The sequence below is a fragment of the Pundamilia nyererei genome, unplaced genomic scaffold, assembly GCF_000239375.1.
Source record: "Pundamilia nyererei isolate P.nyererei 1_Seehausen unplaced genomic scaffold, PunNye1.0 scaffold00188, whole genome shotgun sequence".
Lineage (NCBI taxonomy): Eukaryota > Metazoa > Chordata > Actinopteri > Cichliformes > Cichlidae > Pundamilia > Pundamilia nyererei.
Window position 1 is genome coordinate 357,593 of NW_005187589.1, and position 12,201 is coordinate 369,793.

At 43.9% G+C, this 12,201-nt stretch overlaps 1 protein-coding gene across 4 annotated transcripts; it reads left to right on the top strand.

Moving 5' to 3' along the window:
• The first annotated feature begins 381 nt into the window (after positions 1 to 381).
• Positions 382 to 11,902, top strand: gyg2 (glycogenin 2). Of its 4 annotated transcripts, none has more exons than XM_005747089.2 (9): positions 382 to 782; positions 3,547 to 3,685; positions 5,411 to 5,585; positions 6,231 to 6,393; positions 7,366 to 7,492; positions 8,655 to 8,841; positions 9,552 to 9,683; positions 10,285 to 10,416; positions 10,558 to 10,627. In XM_005747089.2, the coding sequence occupies exons 1-9, from the start codon at positions 776 to 778 to the stop codon at positions 10,597 to 10,599; spliced, it is 1,104 nt and encodes a 367-aa protein (XP_005747146.1). In that variant the 5' UTR covers positions 382 to 775; the 3' UTR covers positions 10,600 to 10,627. The 4 variants fall into 4 exon arrangements, with proteins under 4 accessions (XP_005747146.1, XP_005747145.1, XP_005747147.1 ...); XM_005747088.2 differs by lacking the exon at positions 10,558 to 10,627 and adding an exon at positions 11,123 to 11,902 and having other exon boundaries at positions 383 to 782; XM_005747090.2 differs by lacking the exon at positions 10,558 to 10,627 and adding an exon at positions 10,156 to 10,204 and having other exon boundaries at positions 383 to 782; positions 10,285 to 10,398.
• Positions 11,903 to 12,201: the final 299 nt, after the last annotated feature.

Below are 12,201 nucleotides of genomic sequence, written 5' to 3' on the forward strand. Positions count from 1 at the left end.
GTCCTGGGGTTGGTTGTCACACCTGTAGACATGTGAATGCTGGTGTCTTTTAAAAGATACATTAATGCCATCAATGATACAAAAGTCCATAAAATAGATTAGATGAGACTTTATTAATCCCGGCTTCCTCCGGGAGATGGTGTAGTGCGGTGCTGCAGAGCTGCTGGGAAAGCTGCCACAGCCACATAAGTCATGAAATGCAGGATTTGTTCTCTTTGATAGAAGCTACATCATTAAAGCACTTCACTGCTCATATGCACAGTTATTACTCACACTAAGTAAACTTATATCTGAATAAATGACGAGTAACGCTGTTTTTACTGAAGGTGTTCGTGTTGTGATGGCCAGCTTCCTTTTTGCAGCAGGAACAGCCCACCACAGAGTGGGGGTGTCGAGCCGAAACACCGGCTGATTGGTAACCTGTCACGCATGTGGAGTGAAAGGAGGGCGGTCAACAAAGGGGCATTAGGGCAGAGTGTGTTGCACAACATCAGTCAAAGCTTCCTTTGTGCTGGTTGAATGACCAGTTGAGCAAACAGGTAACCAGCAGCACCAGCAGCCCAGTGTCACACGGTCGGGAGGAACAACTGAATGAGCTGTGGGTTGGTGGCGTTTCTCGGGATTTAGCCGCTGCTAACCCGGGTCTGTCCGGGCCTTTGTGATTGGCTGCTCCCACAGCGCTGCAGGGAGACTTTCACACACGTGCCGCATATTCCTGATCTCCTCTGTGGATACGTGCAGCTGTCAGGTGCGCACAAAGCTTCTGTCAACAGGAATGTCAGGTAGGTGGCTTTTCCTTTAACACACACGATCTAGTCTTTATCACGTTATACTTTGTTCTACCGAGGAATCAAGTACGCGTCAGTGTGCGTGACCTTCTTTCAATTCAGTTTTATTTAAACAGCGTCAAACCACAACAGCAGTCGCCTCAGGGCGCTTTATATGTAAGGCAGAGCCCACAGTAATAACTCAGTTAACCCCTCCACAGGTTAACTTCTTTAACTGAGTCGTAACTCGCTCAAGCTTCCACTCAATGAAAAACGGCGCAGTGAAATTCTGACATGAAAGTCTTTGCCTGCTGTTCCCCAGCACTCTCCCACACAGTGAGCCGCGTGAAATGTGACACTCGTGCAGACAAAAGGTTAACATGCTTGTGATCTGACTGCATGCTCGGGATATTAAGCCATGCACACTCTGTGCTCTACGTGACGCGTGATTTACAACCACAATATGAGTGTAACCATATATCCACGCATCAGAAGAACCAGCAGTGGGCTGTTATTTATTATTAAGAGTGTTCCCAGCAGAGGCCAAGTCTAAAGGTTATTAAAACATACTTACATTCACAGAACTTCAATCCTGTGTCCTGTCATTGCGATGGTGGCGATGCAGCCACTCTGTGACCACTGCAGTGACTGTGGCTTTTACTGACACACACAAACAACAACAACACAAATCCCACCTAAAATACATCCCATCCTAAATGTACAACCACAGTTACCAACGTTGGGACTTTGTGTAAATGTAAATCAAAACAGAATGCAGATATCTTTAAGCCATATTTGATCCGAGCATCTCAGCTGTTTAAATGTAGAAATCTACTGTATTTTTTTTTTTTTAAACAAAGTAAGTTGAAAACTGAAACCAGTTTGTTGTTGATGTTGTTTCTTGATGATTCAAATGTTTTTAGATGGAAGATTTCAGGCTGGTCAGCTCACAACCCAGACAAAGGCATGCCTTTCTAAAAACACAGCAGAAATAAAACGCACGTCTGGACTCTGTGTGTGACTCGTGTCAAACTTCAACGAGCCACTTTAGTGTTCGAGTACTACAAAAACCCCAACAGACAAGAAAACAGCCACAAATATTTCCTAAAATGGTTTTGTTATGTCAAATATTGTCAAACAAGCCTGTTTGCTCCTCCCTCGTCACTAAACGAATCCTTTCAGTGAACTACCAAACAAACACACTGGTCCTCTGTGTCTGTGCACACACACAGCAGCACAGTGCTACACACTAGTTTGTGAACTAACACAGCCAATCCCTCAGCACGTTTGTGCTCTCTGCTCATATTGCCTTCATATTAAATCACTTATTTTAACAAAAAAGTCACTTCAAAGGCCAAACTGCATTATAATTCTTCACTTCAAGATTTGGTCTGCAAGCAGGGGTGACGTGGGCCGCAAGTGGCCCCCGGGCCACGAGTTTGACACCCCTGCTCTAAAACCTGTATGTACTTTCAGCCTTGATGGTACCTTTGCAGAGCTGACCGCTCCACAGGCATTGATGTAGCAGTTGACCAAAGTGCTTAAAGTAACCCTACCCTTCTTTTAATACTACGAACTCACATCAGCTTAGGTTACTTCAGTCTGTATTATGCAGCTACCCTTTCATATTTGCATTTATTCTCATATTACGCTTATATTTATCTTCCTGCCAGTAGAGCTTCCCATGTTTCAGAGGTCCTTCTGCTACCGCCCGTGTATTGCTACCCACCTTGAGAGGTCATGTGTGTGCTGCACCTACTTTACAGTACAGGCCCCTGCGCCCTGCACTACAAAGTGAATTTGGCTCATCTGTAGCAGTGGCGATCCAATGATCAGGTTTGGTGTGTTCCAACTACTCCAGAGACATTCTCAAATGGGGATTAAAAACTGGTAAAGAAGGTAGAAAATGTGCCAGGAAAATGCAACGCTGGTGCAAAATGCACAGATTGAATGGTGTCGTGGTGATTTTAGCACACAGAGCGGTAAGATAAAACATTTTAGCTCCAGTTTATTATTTGATGGCTGAGTGTGCTCTCAGTGCTGCTGCAGATTTCTACACATCAGACGTGCTAAAACTTTAAAGCATAATGGAAATCACTTTAGTTTTTTGCAGATCACAGTGAAAACAATTTAAACAGTTACTCACTACAACAATATGATGCACAGCTGCTGCATTTACTGGTTCTCGTGAGGTAAGCTTGACAACAGGCACGTGTAAAACGTAGTGCAGTGTTCTGAACATGTTACGACTGGTTTTTTTAAATTCTGTCAAATAACATTTTGAAAGGTACAGTTTCAGAGTCTGAACCTCAACATATTTTCCACTGAGAATGACCAAAATTAGTCTCAGTTGGTCTTACTAGAAGTGCATCTGCTTGATGTTAACCTATCATAGGCTCCTTAATAGGTCATTAAACAGTGTCTGGGGTGGAGTGCGTGGATTTGGACCAGGTCAGGCCTGGATCTGTCCATAGTGGCTTTCTGAATTGTATTCTTTATTTAAAATAGCTCCTTGTTCCACAAAGATCCTGAAATATTTTAAATACTACAAGTAGTCTTTTTCTTTCTAACATGCCTTTACTGATATCGCTTGTGAAAGGGTCACTGTTACTTAACTCTCAGTGTGAACAGGGTATCAGGACCTCATGTAAAAGTCAAACCATGCATTGGTTACTTTTCCTGCTGCAACAAAGAAACACCAAATCCAACAAAGATTAAATGACAAACACACGTCAGCCGGGTCAGTCAGCCTGATGGGGTCTTTTTGTTCTTTCTCCAGCTGCTGAGGCTTTTGTGACCCTTGCCACCACAGACTCTTACTGCATGGGAGCCGCTGTAGTGGCCAGAAGTCTGCGGCGGCATGGAACAACTCGCCACATAGTTGCCATGATCACACCAAATGTCTCTGAGCAGTCAAGGTGGGGGAATAATGAACCATGTGTCAAACGTTAAAAGAATTTAGTCTCACTCCCTCATGTGTGCTCGAAGTATGCTCAGCCATTGTTACATATCTTTTCCAAGGGTGTTTTCATCTTTATGCAGTGGCTCCAGAAAGCTTTTGTTCCACATTTTGTCCTGTTACAGCCCTATTCCAAAATATATTAAGTCTAAAAATCTTCATATGTATATAAGTATTCACAGCCTGTGTTTCATGCAGCTTTTGCAGCAATTACAGCCTCAGTTCTTTTCGTGTATGACTCTACAAGCTTGATGCATCTAATTTTGGGCAGATTCTCTCATTCTGCTTCGTGGAACTGATCAAACAAAGGTGGGAGATGTTGGTGCACAGTCATTGTCTGAGTCCTACAGAAATGTACATTCAGGTCAGGACACGAGAGATAAAGGGAGACATCAGGCTGAAGAAGCAGTTCTATCAGGCTTGGTTAGCCTGTGGGACTTTGGAGCCAAGACCTCCTTAAACCCACTGACACGTCTTCTGTAGAGGACGCAGAGTCTGGGGACGGGTGGATGACTCCTCCATCACTGAGGCCGAGGTCACTGAGGCAGTTAAACAACTCCTTGGTTGCGGGGCCCCGGGGGTGGATGAGGTTCACCCTGAGTTCCTGAAGGCTCTGGATGTTGTAGGGCTGTCTTGGTTGACACGCTCTGAAATGTTGCATGGTCAGGGGTGGTACCTCTGGACTGGCACACCTGGGTGGTGGTTCCCATTTTTAAGAAGGGGAACCGGAGGGTGTGTTCCAAATATAGAGGGATTACACTCCTCAGCCTCCCTGGGAAGGTCTATGCCAGGGTGCTGGAGAGGAGAGCCCACCATCCATTAGTCCAGGGGTGGGCAACTCCAGGCCTCGAGGACCGGTGTCCTGCAGGTTTTAGATCTCTCCCTGGGTCAACACAGCTGGATCACATGATTAGTTCATTACCAGGCCTCTGGAGAACTTCATGACATGTTGAGGAGGTAATTTAGCCATTTAAATCAGCTATGATGGATCAAGGACACGTCTAAAACCTGCAGGACCTCGAGGCCTGGAGTTGGACACGCCTGCATTAGTCAAACCTCGGTTACAGGAGGATTGTCCCAGTTGCGCAAAACTGGACCAGCTCTTTACCTTCTCAAAGATATTCAAGGGTGCATGGGAGTTTACCCAACCAGTGCACATGTTTTGTGGGCTTGGAGAAGGCATTCCACCGTGGCCCTCAGTGTTCTGTGGAAGGTGTTTCGGGAGTATGGGCGTATCTTGCCCGTTTCTACGAGCCATTCGATCCTTATCCAACTGTTGTAAGAGCTTTTAAAAAAATAAAATAAAATTTGCATCCAGACTTTTCCATTATGGGTTATTGTGTGTGTAGAATTTGGAATTGGGACTGTAACATGAAAAATGCAGAACAAGTGAAGTGTTGTAAATACTTTTACTCTGGTCTGAACCAGGTGATGAAACTTGTAGTTGTGGTTTCTTTTCATATAGGAAAAATTCAAAGTGAAGTAAGTGACCCACATTTGTCACTACATGAAGTAACGTTAAGTTGGCATACTGGCCAGATGTTATTGGGATGGGAGCAACAAACATAAGGTGAAATGGGAGCTGTGTGTGAAAATGTTAGGTGTCCCATTACTCTTGAACAAACAGGCTCTGAAGGTGCATCTGCTAAAAATCATATACTGACGTTTATGAATCGCCCGACAGACTCGCCCTTGAAGATGTGTTTGATGAAGTGATTGTGGTGGATGTGATGGACAGTGAAGATTACCACCACTTGTCCTTGCTGGGACGTCCTGAGCTCGGTATCACTTTCACTAAGATCCACTGCTGGACTCTGACACAGTATAGCAAATGCGTCTTTCTGGATGCCGACACTCTGGTGAGTTCACTGACACATGCCGATATGTCTGAAGCTGGTTGAGGGGAGGATCACAAACACTCGGGGTGGGAGCAGTGGGTAGCAGTTTCCCTTGTGTCCTTGTAGTGAAGGCACATTTGAGCCAGTCGCCTTCTCAGCACAGAGGAAATGGTGTCTCACAGATATCTTCATTTAGCATAGAAAAAGAGTTTGTTACAATAACAATAAAAACAAGAACAACCCTAGTTTTCTTTTCTGTGCTGTAGCCAGGTTAGAACAGTCAGCTCGTTTTTCATTAGAGTGGGATGTAATTGTAGAAAGTCTCTGTGACGATATATTACTCCAGGTGAACTGAGAGGGTTTGTGCTTCTGACCAGGAACAAACAGCAGAAACACACATATAAGCTGCTCGCCTTCAAACTTCACAGCAGCTGTGATCTGTGTTCAGAGGAACAACTAGAGTGTCACACTGAAACGGATCAATGGCAGGCTGGTTCACTGGTCAACGTGCTTTCTGTAAAAAAGCACGTTTGAAGACTAAAACTTGTTTTTTATCCCTTATGACGCCTGTTTCTACACAAAGGTAACATGTATACCTCCAGATGTCAACTTAAGGTGGATGAAGTCCGTGTAGATGTGAGTTTAGATGACCTCTGGTCTCCTCAGGTGCTGTGTAACGTGGACGAGCTGTTTGACAGGGACGAGCTGTCAGCCGCTCCTGATCCCGGCTGGCCCGACTGTTTCAACTCAGGAGTGTTTGTCTTCAGACCGTCCCTGCACACTCACACCAGACTGCTGGATCACACCAGTCGCCACGGCAGCTTTGATGGTAACACACGACTACACGGGCTCAGGCACAAGCAATGAGCTACAGTGCTTTGAATTCCAATGGCTCAACTAATTGGAGTCATGTGCTCATAGAAAGCACGTCAATGATGTTTTATTCCCAACAAAAATATTCAGTCAGCTTTTGGTTTTGTTCTGATCAGGGAGAGAGCGGTGACTGGTCTGATTCAGAAATGCATTATATTATGTCAACCTAGCCTCACCGGGACACCAGGACTTCAGCTATCTTAGTCAGGAACTTCATTGACATAATGCTTTCCCTAGCCCCTTACCTAACCATTAAAAATGAATGCCTAACCCTGACCCTAAACCGAACCATAACCTAATTGCAACCCTGACACTAAAACCACAGTTTGAGCCTCAAAAATGCCTTCAAATATGTGAAGACCGGTGAGTGTGTCCTCACAAGTATAGTAGAATGCAGATGTCGGTCCTCACAAAGATAGCTAGACAGGAACACACACACAGAGGCAGCCTCTGGTGGGTGTGGATCTCACAGTTAACCCTTTCACAATGAACTCTTGGACAGCTTTGCATCAAATGCACTGACATCACATCATGTTTTTAATGTGCAGGATCCTTTAGCACCTGCACACCTACCAAACTTTAGGAAGAATAAAATAAAAGAATATTGAGATTTTGTTTTCAGCTCTTTATATCAAAAAAAATCTAATTCCTTGAATTACTCGATGAATCGTTGCAGCCGTTGAGCTGATCTGAGGACAAATTCTTTGCTTTGATGCTTCGTTTATCAACTGCGGCCTATACTCAATGCATGGAAGGATCAATAGGGTACTCGATTACTAAACTAATGGCCGCAGTCCTTGTAAATGTTGTGCTGATTTATTGTTCAAACCTGGGTAATTGTTACAGTCACACAAAAAAAGGGGAACAAAAGATAAAAACCATACATTGAGTTTGTTTTATTGTGGACTTTGTTCTTGTGTGCTGACAGGAGGAGACCAAGGACTGTTGAACTCTTTCTTCAGTAGCTGGTCAGTGGAAGACCTCAGTAAACACCTGCCGTTTGTTTACAACCTCAGTGCCAGCTCGGTCTACAGCTACCTTCCTGCTTTCCAACAGTGAGTGTGTCTGCGCTGCCTGTGGTTCTTTTCCACTTAAAACCCACAGTTAAATATCTCCACATGTAAAGGCTAGTTCTAGTCCTATAATGCATGTCATTGTTTTGGGCATAAATCAAACAGTTTTGTATTTATCGTCACAGGAGCATCATCTGCTGCCTGCATCACTGAGGTGAAAACATATTTGCTAGACGTGCAGTCGGCACTGAAATAAAACTTGGATAACAGATCAGTCGCTGACATCACTCTGAGAAATCTCTTTAATCTGGACTCCAAAATCTACTTTTCTTCAGAGGTGGACTTTCTATGCTCGTCTTGTCGCTTTAGCTGTCCTCTTCCATCTGTGCAGGATGTGTTTGCACAATGCCGTCGAAGCAGAGCCGTTAAAGTTGACTCCACACGCCCTCACTGACCCTTCACCCTTGTGCTCGGTACAGAACTGCCAAGTTTCCAGACTCCTGAATGCTCCATGATATATATGATATATACATGTCCAACTGCTGCTGTACATGATCAGTCTTAATGCTGCAGTTTTGAATGTGGCATGAAAAGCTCTGTATGAAAAATGCTGGCTGGAAAGCACTTACACATAGAAACGTGCTGGTGTGAATGAGGCAGTCGGGTAAAGTAGAAAAGTGCTGTAGCAGAAGGCCACCAGTCCATAACCCTGTTGGTGTGAATGTGTCCTGGTGTGTTCGACAACGCTTTGCTTCTTTTTCATCTCTGTGTTAGTGTGACACTTTTCAGCTGGTCTATGAAGGCGACCGTTGATTGGATGCTGCAGTTATCTGGCTTGAGTGTGTTTTTAGTATAACATCTGTAGTATTGTAGTGTACCTTAATATTAGGATCAGGAGGGTTTTTAAGCCCTGCACGTTTTCTCTTGTTCGTTTTTAATTTGAGCTAACTGTGCATCTCTGCATTGACTGTGAATGTAATCTTACAGTCTGAACACAACTGATAGAGTTCTTATGAAACGAGAATAAACTGACAGAAAACAAACGGTGACAGCTGATGACGCTCCAATAAACCTTCTGGAACATAAATATAGGTTTGAGGAATTGATAAATTGGGAAATACTCTGAACCGTGTGGGTTTCAGTCTCCTCTGTGTTACTGGTTTCCACAGTTGGACATGTTGGAGTTACAGTTTTGTTCTTGCAGGTTTGGCCACAATGCAAAGATCATCCACTTCCTTGGAGCAGACAAACCCTGGAACTCGCAGGGAAACAGCAGCTACTCACACAACATGGAGCAGTTTGTGTCTCTGTGGTGGAAGGAATACCTTATTCACACAGTGTCATCTGCTCCAGTTGTCCAGCCCAAGCAAGAGCAGGAGAAACCACAACAGGTAGGAATGTGCATGAGGGCGGGTAGGACAGTAAAGGGTTAATCGGGGGAAACGGAACAGGTGTGGGACTCACTGGTGGGTGGAGGTCCAAAGTCACACACCAGGAGTCAGAGGAAGGGATCTGAGTGGGACAAAGACAAAAATGACATCTGAAGCTAAAGATTGGCTTTAAACAGCAGCAGACGTTACCAGCATGAGTTACAACTGAGCTATGCAAACGTTCACATGGGATGAGCCATCAGGCTGATAGTGAAACCCCCGAGATGTCTCTGCTTTACCATCATGTGCCTGTGCAGTACAGCAGCTCACAGGTGGTGTCCTTGTTAGTAAACCAGTATCACTGTCATGATGTTGTAGTGAAGGCACCAGACTGGCTTACTCACACTGTCTGGTTTAAATCTGATGCTTTGTTGGACTCATGTAAGGATACATTGTCACCAGTTTGCTGGATTTTGTTTCATTGTGAAGAGTGTTGCTTTGCCACGTTTGGCAGATGCTCTGCACGTTTTCTCTGCAGCCGCTCCAGCACCAGTTTTCACTGCTGACTTCTCCCTCTGTAGCTGAAGATTTGTCAATCTGTCACATAAGTTGCTGCAGAGTTTGGCTGCAACATGAACGTGGCAGCTAGACGTGTCAGATGGCTGTGCAGCGCTGGTCTTGGTTGTCAGCCCAACATTTACTATCCTCCTTTTTTTTTTGTCTTTGTGCAGATCCAAGAAAGAGAAGCCAAGATGCCGTTTACAGAAAACTTGGACACCTCGAATTCACTGCTTGCACATTTTTCTCCTCCTCCTCCTCCTCCTCCTCCAGAGTACCTTTATTCACAGTCTGAACCAGCTGTGGTAAGCTGAGACTGACATGCTGATCTGTATGTTAAGCTCTTGGACAGTTTCTGTGTTTTGTTGAAGCATCATTTTTTGCTTTTGTTTATTGCTAAATATAATTGTCATAGCTGTGCATCTCATGAGTCAGAGTAGGGGGATTAACTACTTTAAACACAAGTCAGACTTTTCCTGTAAGTACTCATTCGATATAATCTCTTATCAGTACATTAATTAGCTTAATGAATAACCTTATTGGCTAGTTGTGTTTTTCATATATCATAGTAATGATTGTAGTAGTTGTGAGTATTTCAGCCTGACTTCATTTGACTCCAGGAAGAAAAAACACAACAAGACAGGGATACAGCCTGCTGTCTGCCACGGGCCTCCGAGCTTCTCGTTGTCTTTGGTCATTTGTTTAATTCATTACAACTTGATGCACTGTTTTTATACAAGCTTGTACGATTAGTTTGAACAACCACATTCCCTCCAGTATGATCACAGCTATGAACATGCATCAGCAGAGTTATCCCCACGATCAGGTGATGTAGAAGCTTTTACAACAGCGTACGGCACATGCAATCACGTTTGCTGTTTAGTAAAATGATTCCTGCGTCTGCAGTGTTCCCACACAGATGGCACACAGTTGGAGAAGGAGTCGAGATCGTCTGAGGAGTCAGAAGCTGAGGATCCACCTTTGGGGGCAGAAGGCTCTGAAAGCAGTGACGTTCCTGCAGACACGGCTGCTGATCCCGTATGTAGTCCTTTAAACCATAGAAGTATGAATTTACAGCTGCCAAATTTATGTTCTGTAAAACAATTTATGTTGTAATAATCTGCAGATTTTGCTTGTCAACAGAATCGTAAATGAAACCGTAATTATGTCATTCCTTAGACTAGTTGTGACGGCCCCTCAGACGTAGTGTGGAAGTATTAGCACGTTCTCCAGGCTCACAGCAACTTAAAGGTTTCAGTGAGGAGGTGTGTCTGAGCCAGCGCTATGCAGGGCACATTCTTTCAAGGCAACACTGGTTTCTCAAAACCGCACAGAGCACATGCTGGTGGCAGTTATCATTTTGATTTGGTTTACTTACAATATTTCAGATCGATGTTTATTGTACCAGTTGAATCTGTTCAGAATGAAGTAGAGCTACTGCACTGGTTGAAACGTCCTTTGACTGTCAGTGTTCACTTAAATGTGTGGCACAGAGTAGCAGACAGCTTGTAAAAGCTTCACTTGTGTTGCCAGAACATGATTCATGGAGCGGTGGTTTTGTTCTTTTTAGCTACTGTGATACTCCTCCTCCTCTTCACAGACGATTCACACTGACTCTTTGTGTTTACACTGTGTTGTCTTTGTGTAAGAATTCAAATCCGGCCAGATTTCAAAACGAGACTTCTGTTAAATGCATCTATATGGAATAATTATGTGATGTTTATTTCCCACTTTGTCGTGGCAGACACCTGCAGACACTGAGCCGCTGGATCACCGCAGGCTGTGGGAGATGGGACAGGTGGACTACCTCGGCAGAGATGCCTTTCAAAACATCCAAAGGATGCTGGACCGCTTTTTGGATTAAAAAATGTCAAACTTCATCAGCCTTAGTGTTTCCATGTTCTGTAGTGTGGTTACTAAAATGCTGGGGTTTGACAGTTTGCATGCCTTAATACATAGAAGGGCACACAAGTATTTGTAAAAACTGAAGTTACACACAGTAACACGCTTTTTACCTGTTTACATACTGATTTATTTATTTGAGCAGTCTGATAGACATCTACATCGTTCATAGATGGTTTGGTTTTGTTTTTAAAGTACCTTCCCAGTGCTGCTTATTACTAGATGGCCCAGTCAGGACAGAGGAGAGCTAGTACCTGTTTTAGTTTCTGTAGTTTTCTTTTCTTTTTGTTTTATTAACCTGTGCTTTCTTGGTATTGTGCTGGATTAGTCTTCATCATTCTCGGACAATGACCACAGGCCAAAACCTGTTGGTCAAGGATCAAAGCTGTTCTTTATACTCCAAGTGTTCTTTGGACCCTTGTTTTTCTCCATGCACCTTGGAAGTAGGTGACGCTGTCGCAGGAACAGCCTTTGTGCTGGAAGTGGCAAATGCAAAATTAATATTGCATGTGAGAATCACAAAAATATGATATAGATAGTTTAATTGGAAACTTTAAATTGCCCATAGGTGTGAATGTGGAAGTGAATGTGAGTACAAATGGTTGTCTCCTGTCTATATGTTGGCCCTGCAACAGACTGGCGACCTGTCCAGGGTGTACCCTGCCTCACTAAGACAGCTGGGGTGGGCTCCAGCACCTCCCGCCATCCTGAAAAGGATAAGCGGAAGCAGATGGATGGATGGATGGATAGTTTGAAGTTGACTTTAAGTATGCACTTGGCTTTCAAACTTGGATCATTTGAACACCAAAATGCAAGATGTCATGCTACTCATATCCCACCGAGTCATGCAAACTTTGATCCATTCTTTTAAGACGGTCCTTATAAACACATAAAGATTCATGACTATCCTTATAAATAATG